The sequence below is a fragment of the Mya arenaria genome, chromosome 6 (assembly GCF_026914265.1).
Source record: "Mya arenaria isolate MELC-2E11 chromosome 6, ASM2691426v1".
Taxonomy (NCBI): Eukaryota; Metazoa; Mollusca; class Bivalvia; order Myida; family Myidae; genus Mya; species Mya arenaria.
The window spans coordinates 66644358-66661808 of NC_069127.1; the positions used below are offsets into that span (position 1 = coordinate 66644358).

The following is a 17451-nucleotide window of genomic DNA, read 5'->3' on the forward strand; positions in this document are numbered from 1 at the left end:
AAAGTTTAATATCTTGTAAGTGTTTAGATTAATGTTAGAGTACTTAATTCATCTTTACTGTTTTTTTCCTAGCAAAAGCTGACACCTTAGGTAAAGAAATTTGTTAAATGGAAAGACATTATTATCAAGGTGAATCAGTTTAAAAACGTTAAACTCCTAATGCTCATTTTACCAAGATGTTCTTGTTAAGCCGTCAATATAAACGGAAGGTCAAAACATCTCAGGTTAATAATAAAGCTAGAAAATGACTGTTTTTTTGGCCTCATGAGACGTGTAACAGAAGCAATACGAGCCGTTATTGCGAGTCTAGGTCCAAGCGGTTTGGTTTATAGTAGGTTTGTACTCATACACTCAAACTTATTGAATGCTTAGAAGGCGTATTTTGTTGTAATAAGGAGAAGAATAGATCATAGTGTGTCAAGAGATGATAAATCGCTATGTGGGGTAACATGTATTTTGTCGTTTTGGTCATTACCACCGGATAGTTGCTTTACATATGTTTTGTAAAATATAATTGTGATTTATTGCACGTTTTCGCACCTAATTTTTCATCAAGATTTCATAACAGTTTCTTTCCTTTACAATCCAATGTTTAAGCAGACATGTTTGACACAAATTTATGAACTTTTCGAGAAATACAGACGTTAACAACCATGCATGTTTGAAAATGCAGCAAATACACTTCAATTTAAACCAATAAAAAGTCGGAAGGGTTATTTCTACTTTTTTTTTTATCTAAGTACCAATATTAGATGTTTTATTGTGAACAGCTTGTTTTTTTAAATCAATCTTTTTTAATTGAACCTCGAATGTTACCTTGACCCTACCGTTATGGGTCTTGAAACCGCCAACCTGTACTCTAATGAAATACATTTTAGCTAACATATTTTGATTTATTATTAGAGCCCAGATAAGCCAAAATACTCGAAATTGTGACTCTGACCTGAGACCTAGGGACATTGTTCTTTTATGCTTTCATATTTTAAAACAAGTCGAAGTCCTAGCAAGCCAAAGAAAAAGTTACATTGACCAATGACCTTCGAGTGTGACCTTGTCCATTGAATTCCAGTTATGGGACTTGTGCACTTCACGCGGTCCTCTCATTGAACACATTTGAACCATGGTATTATTGAATTCAACGCACATAAGACGGCCATTGTGACAACTATGTCGCTTCCACTACACTGGGGCCGTTTCACTTAAATAATATCAATGCATGCAGACGATGAACGGTAATTGTCTATTTCTAATCTTTAACACATGACCTTCATATATTTTGCAATGTTTTTTGCAACGAGGCCGTCTATGCCCGTATGCTTGATATTCAATTTAAAAAGACCGAATGAGGAAACATTAACGCTTTGTTCTGATAAAGCATACGGGCAGTTTTGAGTCCCATACTACCAGGTTGATGTCCCGTAAGTAATCGAATAGAATACGCGGTAATATATTTGGATTCGTTAAAAAGCTCGTAGACAGTCAGGCGCGTAGCTGGATCAAAATCAATGTGGACGCCCATTGAGGCGGCGAAGCCGCCGAAGTGCTAGGGGGGTCTGGGGGCATGCCCCCACGGAATTTTTTGAAACTGTTGAATGTAAATGGTGACATCTGACGCATTTTGGAAACGTATTATTGCCTTAAAATACTGAAACAAATTTCTCTTTTCACATCTGATTTATTTATTTGTGAACACATTCATTAAACAAAGTCAAGCCTTCGGCTTTTGCTTCCAGCGAATTTAGACACTACCTGGTCAATGTCAATGTTAACATCCCGATATACGTGCATCAGGGCAAGTCCTGTCATGCGCTCTGTCCGCATCGTCGACCTCAGGTAGGTTTTCACCCTGCGCATAACGCTAAAGCTCCGTTCAGCAGTAGCAGATGATGCCGGCATGGTCAGAAGAATGGTGAGTACTGTATAAACTCCCTTGTAAAGATCCGGATTGGTTGATGCTACAGTTTCACCCAATGTGCTTGGTTTGTCATTTTCATCCATCAATTGCCATCTAGCCTTCCACCGCCTAACCTCGTTATGGAATGACTGGTTTCCCTGAGGTAGGTCCACCGAATACCCCGCAAAAATGAGATCCACCATTCCGTCTGTGCAAAGGTTCAACTTGGATGGAATCAAGTACTGTGCACGGAATCTTTCCTCGGCCACAATCAATCTGTCGCTAAGTTCTTGACACAAATGGTCCAAGAAAGGGAAGTAGAGAGCTCGCTGCCAATACTGTTGTGGATCATTGGCCGGTGGGTTTGCCCGGTTTCGTTGGCGTTGAGCAAGACGGGGCATTGAAGGTTCAATCTCAAATTCTGCTGCAATATCTTTAGCGCTCTGAAACAATGCTTCCCAGACATTAGTGTCTGCCCTTTCGTTTTGAAACTGGCGGATGAGGGTTTGACTTTCTCGCGTTGCCTCAAGCAAATCGCAGTCGACTGCCTGAAGAAGATAAGACAACGGAACTGTACTTTGCATAACGTGCTCAGCAACGACCAGTCCGATTATGAAGTCAAACTTCATGATCGACGCCAAGTGTTGGCCTGCCTTGTCATCGCCATCCTCCTGTAGCTGTTCAAGGGCATGAACAACAACGCTGTATGCTGACTTGAACGTTGAGAGGGCATCGGCTCGGCTAGTCCACATAGTTTCACAAAGAGTTCTCAGTTTGGTGCGTTTCTTCAGCTTTTCCTGTGCGTCTTGGTCAGCAGCAAGTTCATCAACAAAGAAGTTTAGTCTTTTGGCCGAATAATCAAATGCAAACCCTACCTCTTGCACAGTTGTCATCACTGACCTTATGCATGGGTCCTTGCTGCTATGCATAACTGCTAGGTTGAGGCAGTGGGCTCTACAGTGTACATACAGCGCAGACGGCACCCGTTGACGAATTCGTGCCTGTACGCCCCTGTGCTTTCCAGACATATTTGCGGCACCATCATAAGCCTGAGACCGCATCTTATCTACTTCGATTCCATGATTTTCAAGAGAGGTCAAGAGTAGTTCTGCAAGTACCTCGCCAGTTGTTCTACTTGCTTGAACAAATCCAAGAAAATCTTCACGGACTCTAAATTGCTGGGAACCGCTTCCACGTTGGACAAATCGCAGACACACGGACACCTGTTCTTTTGTTGACTTGTCGGTCGACTCATCGGCTATAAGAGCGAAACAGACTGCATCATTGCATGCCTGCACAATTTCGATCTGTATCTGCTCAGCACACAAACAGATCAGTTCATTCTGTATGTCGGGCGATGTGTATGTTGCCCTACGATTTTCTGGAACATTTAGATGCTGTGCTAGGATAGGGTCATCTGCTGCCTTTGAATGCAGTATGGCTAAAAAATTGCTTCGTTCTTCTGTATTACCTCTGATAGCGATATTTTGCTTACCACAAAGGACGATTACTTCTATAATTTTCCTGAGAATATGGCGGTTCTGCTCCACTAGGCGTCTGTGACTGTCCGATACAGAACTTGTGATGGGTTCCATCTTACCTGATTGTATATCAAGAAAATGTTCCGCCATAGCTGTAACATTGTGATGGTTTGACTCTGCTAATTCGTGCCTGTTGACGTACTTGGCTAGGTTGGACCAATCCTTCACTGGTGTACTGATGAAAGTTTTCTCCTTCGCATCTTTCCGTCCAAATACGAAACAGGGGGCGCAGAATAAGGCATCTGTAGAAATCGAGTATCTGAGCCAGGGGTGGTCTGTCAACCAGCTTGATGACAGCTTTCTCATTTTCCCATGGATGCTTCTACAAAAGAGAAAACAAAAGATGTATTAGTTGACCTGGTTCTGACTTCTATCAAGGAACAGTTTTCACCAAGAAGTGTCCGGTAAATTGTATTATAAATTTACCAAAGCTCTTTTTTGATGCAACTACCATAACCTATAAATGTTTAAAATATAATGCAACTAGGGTCTACACTATTTTGTTTACCTAACCCTGTACCTGCTATTCGCGACTATTCATGCTTACTCAAACAGCTTGAATCCAGACCAGACGCCGAGTATCTCATCTGGATCCAAGTTTTTTTTAATACTAGAAAAAGGGTATACCAAATTTGAAGAAAATCGGACGATATTTAAAATTGAAGTAGACGATATTTTTAGCAGACGACAATTTTCGTAGCCGCCCGGCTAAGGGTAAAAAGCATGACTAAACATATATGTTACATACTTAACTAATATCGACGACGTGATCGAGATTTAAAGGTCTGTCAGACTGAGGGCGTATTCATAAAGCTTCTTAGGAAAATCTCAAATTAGAGTGATAAATTCAAAGGCAGATTTCTCGGTTTTTACCCACAACACTTCAATGAAATTGTGTATGCTCAAATGTTAAACAACGTTTTACACAAGCATGCCATGTTGCAATGAAGTATAATTGAAAATAAACTGGAAATTTGCATTTTAAATTTTTACTTGAGTTGGGGATTTTTAAATCTGCGTGTCAATTGTATTTTTTTGCATTCAAAAGACAACACAACCTACCTTGAGGGAAAGTTGAACATATGGCAGTCAGTCCATGTGTCTTTCAATATCGACCATTTCCACTTTGCTTCAAGTTCTCCACTTGCCGCAGTAGCTATATCAGGATATGAAGGACCACTGTGGGTAGACTTAACTGGCTGAGCCTGTCCAGGTTTGGTGCTGTCAGATTCTGTGGCAGATAGATCTAGGTCCATGCTGTTTGCATGCTCCGAAGGTGCCGTGCCGGTTGCTTCTGGGCACGCAGTCGCTGTCGCGGTTTCAAACATCCGCTTGAACATTTTGTCCAGTGTCATAGGTTTTGTTTTTTTCATGTTTTACAACAGCCCGAGGACGACCGCCATGAATTAATAAAATATTAAAAATATATTGACGTCACTTTCATATGTAGTGGATGACATACTAGTTGTGACGTCATAGTATGACACAGTTATCGACCGGGTCACCCAGAGTGGCGTGTAATTGACCTGATGTGCCGTTTTACTTTAAGTATTACACACTTTTTTCGTTTAAATTATTAAAAAAAAAATACTTTTATTTATTCAATAAAAGTAAACTCGTGAAAATAATGTGCACGCCCGGGCGTCTTGGCGTAAAGGCAGCTACGCGCCTGACAGTCATACGGGGCACAAACATTCGAAAATGTCTCTTACGCGTCCGCATTTTGTTAGGTCTTTTTTAATTGTACACAACCGTTGCTATTATTTTTTCAGCTTCTTAATAATAACGTTCTTGGCCTGCTACATACACTCGTTTTCCTTAATCGCTTTCGATTACTTTACTAGGCATTCAATGACAATATAGCCAAGTTGTTGCTGATGATGTCTAGCAATATCGTATTTTTGTTGCAAATGCTGAATTGCACTTTTACCGAAAACATCACAAACCGCTAAATGACAGCGAATTCCATCTAGGCAGGGCGTAAAGATGTTTGAAATTTCACTTTATTTACTATGTCGTTACATTTTACATACAAAGTAAATGTTTACAAACAACCCATGTTTGTCACAGAATTTATTACAGTTGTGTCATTAAATCAAATGGTGTGTACAAATTCGTTATCTCTACTGCATTATATTTAATGCATAAATGGTCATATATATCTCGAACTTAATTAGTTTTTTAACATTGTTCATTTATCAGGGATCGTTTTATGCATACAGATATATATGTTTATGTGAAATAGCCAATAAGGTCGAATTATTGAGATAACTGTAGAGTAAATGATACGATTATATGTTTTTGTTAAACACCATACGAAAGACCTCTAATCATAAATGTACTATTAAATAAAAAAATATTAATTCAACTTTCACATACTTGATTTTAAGAAGGTAACTGGCATTTTCAGCCATATTTTTTATGCGTTATGTGCCTGTAAAAATAAATTTATGGGCTGGTTGATTGATATGTGGATTGCGTAACAAGGGTGTATTTTAATTAAGCATAGGGACATAAACACATTGCAAAGTTAAATGCAAAATAGTTCATATTCAACGACACCTATTTATATATGTTGGATCTAAGGCTTAACCTTTCGCACGGATGGTTTGAAACATACTTTATTCTATTCGGCTTATTACATGGATTTTGTCTTCATCCATTGGTGGGTATTTTCCATTGCAGTTGTTTTGGAGATGCTAGCATTGTAAATACATAAAATAATACGTAATATTTTACAAGCGGTTAATAGCAATTCCATGTCCTAAATGAAATGTATTAAGGATTAAAACTAAATAATGAAGTATTTCTTTTAAAAGTTTAGGGAACCGTTTGAATTATTTAATAACGTTTCACCGTTATTTTTTCTAGCAAAGACGCTATTCCTAATGCTTTTTGCCTAGGATTTCAAGTTGATCACAGAAAACAGTGCCATAGATACATAAAGGTAGTCAACACTTTTCAGATTAATAACAAAGCTCGAAGAAGTAGTAATTTTGGTTTTGTGATACTATGGTGAATAGGAGCAATAAGAGTCGATATTTGGAGCCGAGAATCTTACGGCTTTCATAAAAGTAGTTTTGTAAGAATTATCGAATGCAATGTGGGCCCAATGTTTTGTTATTTTGAGTGTTGAAATCATATTCGTGGAAAATAGATTATAGTGGGTCCATCAACGATATATCGCCTATTGCTGTAATAGGTATTATGTCGCTTAAGCGATTTTCATCACTTATATAATTCAGATTTTTGTGATTTGTTGATTTGTAACCTTGTGAATTAATTGTTGTTGTTTTGTAGTTTAAACAACGGTTTCTTAATTGATTTAGTTATAATTAAAATATTCCAGTACTTGTAAGATTTAGAGCTGCAATCAGTATTGCATCTCTGGGTCGTTTTATCATCATAGAACAATGTTGGGATAAAGCTGGCTTTTTCTACCTAAAATTCTTAACAGATCATCATAGAGTTTCATAGGGTTGTGGCACTGAATATACGTTCGATATTTTAATATGTTTATTTATGTTACCTATATTACAAACGTTACAAATAATCGTTTTAATTACGTTATTTAACTAATCCCTTAAAAACGATAATGGCCATTTTAGAAGCTTGGTAAATGCAGTCTTGTTGTTATTGAAAACTTGAATTTAATATGACAAATTTACGACAATATTTAGAATGATGAATCCTTTGACGTCATTGAGAAATAACAATGTTTATAAACTCGTTTATTACCGTAATACACAGTGGGCTATATTACTAGATAATCAGAGCATTACACACTAACGTATCTTATTTCAATTATCAAAATCATTTACTTTAACCTGATTTTACAAAACAAGGAATGATTTATCAAGAGCCTAAAATCAGTGTTCTTTTAAACTCTAAAAACTCTTAAAACGGAGAAAACTTTAGAACTTATACCAAAACAACCAGAGAAGAGCTAATCAGTTATGATTTATATGAAATATTAGGCATATAATTTGATAATAAATCACTGATTAAGTGTGCATACCTTAGACGAAAATGGCTCTAAATGTTTTGACAAGTACAAGTGCCTTTCGCTAACAAAAATTGTATGTTTAGCTTGATCCTGTAGTGTGTTAAACTTGATCCTGTAGTGTGTTAAACTTGATCCTGTAGTTTGTTAAACTTGATCCTGTAGTGTGTTAAACTTGATCCTGTTATACAGAATTTATGATTGTTTAGAGAAAGTAGGGCAATGTTTTAAGACATAAACATGAAAGAGAGTTTGTCTCATTATGGCAGTTGAAGCTTAAAAGGAAATGACGTATCAACACTAAAATACCAATTCGTGTGCACAGCACATGATGTGTGCAAAGCAATTAGTATAAATGTTATACAAGAAGTATTCTTATACAAAAGTTGTAAACGTGTGATATTGTGTGCAGCGCTGCTATGAAATGACTTTAACAATTATCTCTAAGTATATTATCAGAAATCTTATAAAGCACGTAATACGTCTCTAACAATCACTGCCACAGGCTGGAAACCATACAATAAGAAAACGAATCTTAAGGAAAGTTCATATGACACTTTGACATCCTCTTTATATCTTAATGCTGATTTTTACAAATATGTAAGGTTACTTACATATTCATACGTTATTCATAAAAAAGTAGTTAAGTGTCAGTGCAATAAAAAACAAAGTGATCTAAACTGAAATTGAAATAAATGAAAATTGCTTGCTAGCGCTAATTTCTCTTTTCTGTTGTATTTCGTCTAAAAAAAATCAAGATCAAATTCGACCATTGTTTTGTTATACAACCATGAAAGTTATATTCTTTCGAATCTTACGAACATTCTTGTATTTACTGTTGTATAATAACAAAACGTTTAAAACAAACGTGCATCACTGAATGTGTTAAGAAATAGTTTAAAGACGTTCTTATAAGCGAAACTTAAGTTTTAATGCATCTCAAGTACATTCTCGTATCGCTGCAACAGACCTAACTAGAAGAGATAACTTTGAGACATGTGTTGTTCTTTAAAAGGTATTATGTATTGAACATTATTGCGGATAGACTCGATATAGCAACCAAATATCAAGCAGGAATACGCATAGATAACGAACAGCTTTTAACCTATTTCGATGTCTTCATCACGTTCTTTTTCATATAAGGTCCAATAAAAAAACAACAGGAACGCCGCCGAGCTATAGCCAAAGTTCGTCTGATCTTATTGTATTATCAAAAAGGCGCATAATAAGAGATATGACCTTTTCTCATTCGAATAGCATAAACGATTGTTTAGTAATGGCCAATCTAAACTTTTTTTGTAAAAAGGGAAATAACTCGACAGTTATTAAATGAAGAGCTATGTGCATTGCTATGTTAGTACGAATTGTCGCTGGTTGCATGTTCACCTAGTTTTACTAGAATAGCTTGATCAGTTTATGAAGTATGACCAAGGTATATGTTTTTGAACAACGACGAAGTCGCTCATAATGAAACGATTTCACAATACCTGTTCCATTTTCTCGAAAAAAGGCGAGTTAAAATAGTTTACTTGGAATGTTGTATGCTGTGGTGTATTAAGCCGTTCTAGTTATTGTTTCTTTAAACAAGTTCAGATTCTGAAGGTTTCCCTTTGCAAGAACAATTGATTTTATAGCGGTTGACAGTATTTTTCGAAGGTTAACAATATGCACTGTCACCCTCAAGGCATTCAATATATGTTTCAATTTACCGAACAAAAAACTGTAGAATTTTTCAGTACTAGAGGATAACAGTATAACAGTACGGCACAGAATTATAGTGCGGGGTGATAGTCGAAAATATTGCCATGGTGTTTTTACCAAATGTTCTATAGAAGTGAGGTATAATATTACAAAATGAACAATGATACACCAAAATATTATGTAAAATCATTCAACATGAGAACACCTGTTTTTATCAACAAAGAACAATGAGAGTCTTTGAGCTTTGCATGCCAAAACGCAAATATATAAGCATGGGTTATTTAATCCTGGAAATTCATCAGCTTGATTGTTTCACTCAAAACATTGTCTACACTTGCAAATGATGAACGGTAATGACAAATGTATAATCTATTATGCATGAACTTCATTCATGTTTTGCAACGACGCTTTCCATGCATCAAATTCTTTTTGATCTCAAATTAGAAAATTACAAATAAGGTAGCATGTAATGCATCGGAAGGATGTGGAATAAGGACAGCGTTTGTGTCAGTAAGATGAAGTGATTTCGTTGGTAATGGCAAAGAATGCTGCGTAGGGGCACTTGAATTTGATTATGTTTCGACTCGAAGAGGGACCATAGGCAATCGTTTGGTGCACAGATTCTAACAGAACCGCATGCCTACTGGGTCTTATGAGGCGCGTTAAGTCGTGTATATTGTATAAGCCTGGTACATAATATTGAATATGCTAATTATGATTTCTGGCCTGTTGGTCTGCAATGACAATATAATACAGAGGTTTCTGATTGTTTCTTTCGTTATTATATTATAGTTACAGATTTGTCTGGAAAGGTGTTGGATTCGTAAGAATATTTGTCCACATTTCCTTTATTTAGTAAAGAGTATTATGTAACATGGCACGTTTTTATTATGCTATTTCAGAATACAAGCCAATTACATTTATGTCAATGAATCATACTTCTATTGCCAACTGCGATGACTCGATTGTATCAAATATTGATGAATATATGTGAGGGAATGGAGGTCAAATTAATTATCTAATTGACAGCGAACATTTGCCAGGGCTTCTTTTTCTATTTTACAAATATATAATAGCTAGGAGACAAGAAGAGCGCCCCATGCAAACAAATGTATCGAACATGATGCGATTGCGTGATCTAAATTTTCATAATTTTTCTTTTCAATTGGGGTTGTGTTTCATTATCTGTGAGCCGCATAACAGAATATGTCAACCTCAGACCCTATAAAATATATCCGTTTATGTTTAAATAATGTTAAATGCTGCCAATAAATGCGTATGTACTTTACTTAACAATGATGCACATGGTTATTTACTTCAGGTGCTGGACGTTGAGGATTATTCCTCTGATGAATTAAGGGAGAGGGACCAATTATATGACTTTTGTGTTTCAATTACCGTTTCGAAGCGGTAATCTCATCACTTATTGATAAAGCTATTCCGATGCATCTGAGGTAGGTTTGTTTTCATTGTAATATTTTATCAGATACCGTCTGTGCCCGCTGGACTCTTTTAAATGATAAAAGCAATTATTCGTTCTTTTCTACACATTGTATCGTCTGCTTTTCCCACCGTTCGGGGCTTGTCGTGCCTGTCATCAAGAGACGCTGGTTTGCGGCAAATCACACTTGAAGTGTTGTCTAGTTCTTGAAACTTCAGAAAGCCTTAGATTTCTCAAACGCATAAAGCGTGTTAAAACTTCTAAAACAGCATATAATAACCACCAATGAAAAATATGAATGCAAAAACACCAAATTAATGGAATAAATTTTAATTAGACTGATATAAATGTGAGCTTACAGCTTAATGTACACGATTTTAAACATACATATTGGATACAAATGTAGGCCTGAAAGGACCAGGCCGAACTGTTAACTGGGCCAAATTGACTCCACTGAATTTTATTTTTAGTATATGAAACCTATTCATACAAGAAACATATATTTAGCTAAAATATTTACATATTGACTTAAAATATATTCTAAAAGAAGAAATAAACAATTAGGAACTATACAATATAAGGATTAAAATTTTGGAAATCTAAAAAAATGAAATACATGACATTATGTATAACTTTCTATTATAATATTCTCTTAAATATAATTTACTGACAGTCAGACGTCTTTAGAGAAGATTATGATACTTCCATTTAGTGAACATCTGGCGCTGAAATACCAGAATTTGACACTCTTGCACATGTTTTAGAGATAAGGAAAAGCCAATTTCTTCCTTGTTTGTGTGCTTTTCAAGATACAATATGCTGTACAAAACAAACAAACAATATTTAACATTGAACAAGTTATTAATTCGCGTATGTTAATAAATTTGTACTTGAAAGACTATTTAGCTTTGGTTATATTATGTGGCTGTCAAAAGACTTTGTGTATATTGACTGGTCGCAATTTGTAGTCATTCCCTAATTTCTACTTACGAGACTGTTTTAAAGGTTGCCAGAGTGGTTGGACTGCGTGGATAAAAAAGTGTCAATATGCACTTATGACAAGTACTTTGTAAAGCATGCCCAGATGATCTATTGTTATTGTATTTTGAAGGTGGAATATCGAGAGTTATTTTTGTTTCAGTGTAAGAAAGCAATATATTACGATTCGAGAGCACCAGAAGAGAAGTTTTTACCCTTGCCAACGCCACTCATAAAATGTAACTTTTAGTAATCACTCACTTGGGCCAAAGGTGTCTTGGTTGCAATTGTTTCAGTTCGGATGCTTCACTGTTATCGCTATACGCCATTTATGATACATGATTGATGGTCGGCTGTACGCTCGTATTGATACACTTTAATTTACTACACTCTGATTTTGTAGTGTTCACATCCATTTCCCAAATTGAACTGCTGATTTTATTCTTGTCTCTAATATCAGTGGTCGTAAGTTCTGTTGTCAGTATCATTATTCACGTCTATCCATTGAAGTAATGACATTTGATCTCAGTTTAACAAATGTCTACACCATGTTGTGTTCGTATCATTAACGGTCGTTTCCATATCAGGTTACTGATTTGGGCCCAATCGTATTTTCACCAAATGCCTTATTTGTTTCCGCGACGTATTTTCTTATTTTCGCCCTGCCTTTTGGTGTATTTTAGTAATGTCGTTTTTTATACGCTCCGCAAAATGGAGTACTTTCTTTCTGAAAATAAGGAATAACAGAAATCAGCCACCATATGTAAACGTGCTAAATAACCAAGCAATGTTGCTCGAACATGCACGCATATATCATTAGCCTGCTGAATGAGTATCCGAAGTGCACATATATTAGGTTTACGATGCATTATTATGTGCTTGTGGATGCCTCTTGATACCCATATTAGAATTAGATTAGAATGAAAGTGTAAGAATTAGTGTGTACACTCATTACACAGAAGCATAACGAACCCTGAATTATTGTTTAATAAAATATTTCCAAGTCGATTTCAGTTGATATAAAGAACAAACGTACGAACTTAAATACATTTATCTATATTGTATTTTCGGTCAGATATTTTACATTGAAGTAATAATTAAGCAATGCCATTTTAAATAATGACATAAATAATATGCATGTCGTCACCAGGCAAAGCATTTATTGCTAATTGTTTGAAAACTCGTGAAAATATGTTTTTCTATGACACTCGTGAATTAAAATACGATCTAACACTGAAATAAACAACTACCCTCTATATTGAAGGTTTAACATGGTTGCTAAACCATAGAACATGCATCTAAAAGTTGATAAATAACTGTCATTTTATCTAAGAAGAATCTACTATGTTTTAAGTTTCATTTTTCGGTCACAGGGCATTTGTTTTCCGACTGATTGCAAAAACAAGAAACGAACAAATGAGATATTCGACAACAATGGGATGGTTAATGATATTTCGTCCGAAGGGAGAGACTCGCATGTGTCATAGAACTAGCTTTCTTCATCTTAATCATTTAATGCATGGCATTTCTTCCAATATATCAGAAAAGACGAGCACGATCTTTAAACTGGATTCGATTACCAAGATTTACAGCTCATGATTTCGCCAACATAACGTTCAAAAGTACTAAGTTTTATCATTAAGAATTTCAGTTTTGAATCCTAAAAGGCACGATACAATAATTTGATTCTCCCCTGCCGAAAACACGTACTTATGTAAGGTAGTTAAAACATGATGGAAGATCTAAATATCTAAGATGAGCGGATTTACTCTTTTCGAGTGGGCATATCTATTTGTAGTGTCTAGATCGTTTCTCAACATATTACCCCAGTGCAATAAAATTGGATTTAGGTACATTAAATGCTTCGTGAATTGTTCCGTAGTGCATCTCCATTTTAAGCGAATGGTTTTGAGGTTATGGCCATGTTAACTAGTTGAAGCCCCCAGAAAACTCGAGGTCCAGTGAACTCTTGTTTTCAATGACTGTTCCAAGGCGACAGTCCCTTCATTTTGACGGCAAAACAAGTATGGCAAGCATTCGTTTGTGGTTTTTGTATTTGTGTATGTGCTGTTAGTTTGTTTTTGGTGTTTGTAACTGTGTATGTGATGATAATTTGTTTGTGTCTATGGTTCATTGTCATTTGGGCCCTGGCCTTGTGCCCCTAATCAGGATTTATTATTGAATATTCGACATCTGGGCTTGTCCCTGTCATTTTCATTGTACTATTGTTGCCTAAAATTGTTGATGTAATACTTTTCTTTAGGGATGTCCATGCAGTTGAAGTGGGGCAAGACAATGAAAGAGTTCTGAATATTTTATTAATTCAATTTGATTTTAGGTGTTATATCGTTTTCGTTTTTATTTCTTACAATGTGTTCGTCTTTTGGCATCTTATTAATTTTTATTACTTTAATAACAGGACATATACTCGTGTTATTGCAGTTTGTATTTTTGTTATTTATTTCAAATATTTTAAGACATGCAATGTCCGATTATGTAATATTTCAGGTTCAAAAAAGATATTTGGTATTATTTGTATCGGTACAATTTTTACATATTCTTCCTCTACATATCACACTCTTTCAAATGATACACAAACTAGTATGAAAGCACCAGATATCCAAAGTACAAACTTGTACCTAAAATATACTTTCATTTTGTATTAAAAATGAAACGAACAACGCTTATTAAACGTTACCAACAGAGAACGAAACAAGCACTAGAAGTATTTCAGGTTAGACGAAATAATGACTGAATGCATTTTAGTACAACGGCAATGAATAAAATATTGAATTACGTGATAATTAGAGGAGGTCTAACTGGTAACAATGCCAAGTACGTTTTCATGCAAATCCATTTTCATATAAATACATTTTAGTTTGTTAATATAGTCTTCCCAAATAACTTAAATTGCTTCGCATGGTCTATTTAGTATGTTAAACATAAAAATTCCTTATTCTATATAGAGTTAGTGCTTTCTATCATAATTTAGTGCAAATATGTCTGGAATGTTATCATGGAAAAGGTAGGATATTTTTTTTAGGACGTGTTTAATGCATCGTTATATGTTTTGAAAAGCTGTTGTCGTGTCGTATTGGATATTGTTGACCTTATCACACGTACCGCAGTGGTTAACGTGAGGTATGGTGTTCCTTTCCCCTGGTTTGTAAGTAAATGTTTGGTGTTAAGTTTACTACAGAAGGTCATGAACTGATATTCCTTTTGTGGCATATTTAATGTGTTAGTTGTTTAAAATAATACCAAGTCATTTTGATTACTTTGATTTGTGTCATACTTGATTTATCTTAATTAATACACAAGTTAAGCTTTAATTCCAAATGATCGCACTTAAACGGCAATTCTTAAAAAGTAAATTCTTATTCATTCAAAATATCCTCACTTGTGGCCATCATAAAAACAACAAGAAATGATGGTGCATTCTCATACCTGATTGGTCGTCTAGAGTAAATACCGCTTTGTTTACAGTATTTTTTTAAGTATATCATTAATACGGTACGACATATATTCTAGGCACAGTGCCTACAGAACTAACAGTATTAATATATCCAAGTTTACAATCGCAGTAAACCTATATGTATAAAAAAACAACAGCAACAATGAGGCAAATCATATGGCGAAATGATATTGTAAAGACTACTTTTAATAGATTTGAATGTTTTACATGGATATAAAACATTGTATTGTGATTGCATATCACACATTTTGCGCAAATACATCTCCTTTCAAAAAAAAAATGTTTTTGGTGTTACAAATAGTTTTCATTAGTGTGGATGTTTATTTTTAACAAAGATATATGTTTAAAATGTACAAATGACATCCGAAGACCTACAACCTCTCGATTAATATTATTAATGATTATTTTGTTAAGTATACGATTTCTGAATTCATATTGCGCACACATGGCGTATATTTTCCGGATGTAGATGCGAAAGCTTATGCGGACAGTAAATATGGAAAACCGAACATGAACACTTTGAACAAAATACCATTTACACATGAAAGCAATTTGCCCTTTACATTTCTGTCAATGAATAGCATGGAAGTGTCCTACCTAGGTGCCTCGATGTCATCAAATATTTATGAAAGCTTAAAGGGAATAAAGGTCATACATATCCCCCAAAAAATTTGCTAGTTGGCTAGAAAATCGGCGAGGAATACTGTTTCCCTGTAAGAACAAAAAATATCAGAGACAAAGATAACACCTCCTCTAAGAGTGTATTTGAGCATGTCTTGTTTATATATTTGTGAAGCTAGTTCATTGTCCTTACGGCCCTTTCCTTGTGCTTTTAGTTGTCATAGTTTGACTATTTAAATTGTTCTTGTAGTTTAAATCGTATTATTGATTCAGAAATTTAGATCAACCACACTGTCAATGACCTTAGAAACCGCATTAGTGGATTTTCATTATTTTCAAGTATGAACAGTTATTATCATATTCAATGGTCCCGAAGGAACAGAAAATAAATGATAGCACTGGTGACAAAGAAAGGTTTGCATAAATTTAGCTCATTGACGTTTACAATTATGCTAATAAAACACATGGATGGGTCCCTACTGTGGTATGAATATTGCATAAAAAGTGTTTGGATAGCTATAACGAAATCGAAGTAGTATTCATAACCTGAAATTAATTATCTAATTGAGAGCGCATACTTGCTGGGTCTCATTTTCAACATGCACATATAGAATTGATAAAAGACAAGAGTATCATCTTGTTTATCTAGTAATATTTAATAATAATATTCATTAATCTATTTTTTTAATTGATTAATATAAACTAAACAATGTATCAATCAATTTCCTGACATTTTATGCAATTTATTTATTCTAAATGAGACTTTTTGTAAAACGTCCGCTCAGGCTTTTGCCTCTTCAGACTTAGCGTCAAAAGGTCAGGGGTCCGTTAAAACAAAGATCTTGTCGATCTTATTCTAAATAAGTTATCTTAAGAGTCATACTTTCGTTATCTGCTACATTCGTGTTTGAATTGAACTTAAGCAAGCAGTAAAAATAAACAAACAGTGTTAGAGAAAAAAAAATCAACACGATGTTAGATATTGATTGAATAGAATTTAAGACTTTTGTAACTACAACTTTGATAGGCTCTATAATGAAACAAGCTCGACCTAACAAGTGTAAAGCAAAAATGATATTAAAGATGGCAGAGGAAATGGTACTTATTAAATCCCGTACTTTGTGTACTGTTAGTGAATCGAACTATAATAATCATTTAAAAAGAATATTTCTTGTCAGAAAGAGTTGCAATCCGTGAATATTTAAGTAAGTAATAGGTTTGAATTTATAGTTTATTAAACTAAATCATACTTGCAACAATTTAATTAAACTATATTTGCAAAAGGCAAATGAGTTAAAAGAAGAAATCAACAATCGTGGACCCTGCGGATGTATATATTGCAAAACAAACTTAAATTAATTACATGACCGTATGCATAATATTCTCTGACTTCATTAACCGAATATATTTAGCGGAATATTCACTCATTACATAAATATGTTGCAAGCATGCAACGCAGGGTTTTGAAGTTGAAATTATTAAATATATTTTATACCTTCACACAGTTAATCAGAAGTCTTAAGAATGACAGGTGCTACCATTTTGTTAACTTTTCACGCATTTCAAGAATTTGACGCTAGTGGACATCTTTAAGATATAAGGAAAACGTCAATATTTTGCTTGTTAATGCGCCTTTCGAGGCAAAAAAAGCTGTGCCGATTCTCTGCGAGAGAAGTATTCTTAAAAATGCTCAGCATAATTTTGAGGCACTATATCAAAGCCTTATACATTTACATTACTAATTTACTTGAAGAGACATATTGCATTTTGAAATAAAAAAGCGAATGTTAGGTGTTT

At 34.9% G+C, this 17451-nt stretch overlaps 1 protein-coding gene across 1 annotated transcript; it reads right to left on the bottom strand.

Moving 5' to 3' along the window:
• Positions 1-1698: 1698 nt before the first annotated feature.
• LOC128237978 (zinc finger MYM-type protein 1-like) lies at positions 1699-4775 on the bottom strand. Its single transcript, XM_052953553.1, has 2 exons — positions 4498-4775; positions 1699-3757 (listed from the first exon to the last, which is right to left on the bottom strand). The coding sequence occupies exons 1-2, from the start codon at positions 4773-4775 to the stop codon at positions 1699-1701; spliced, it is 2337 nt and encodes a 778-aa protein (XP_052809513.1).
• Between the last annotated feature and the right edge of the window lie 12676 nt (positions 4776-17451).

Excerpts from the sequence above, each read along its gene's own strand:
- LOC128237978 (XM_052953553.1), bottom strand. The coding sequence starts at position 4,775 with ATGTTCAAGCGGATGTTTGAAACCGCGACAGCGACTGCGTGCCCAGAA. Across the intron at positions 3,758-4,497 it reads ATGTTCAACTTTCCCTCAAG|AAGCATCCATGGGAAAATGA; the intron begins GTAGGTTGTGTT and ends TCTCTTTTGTAG.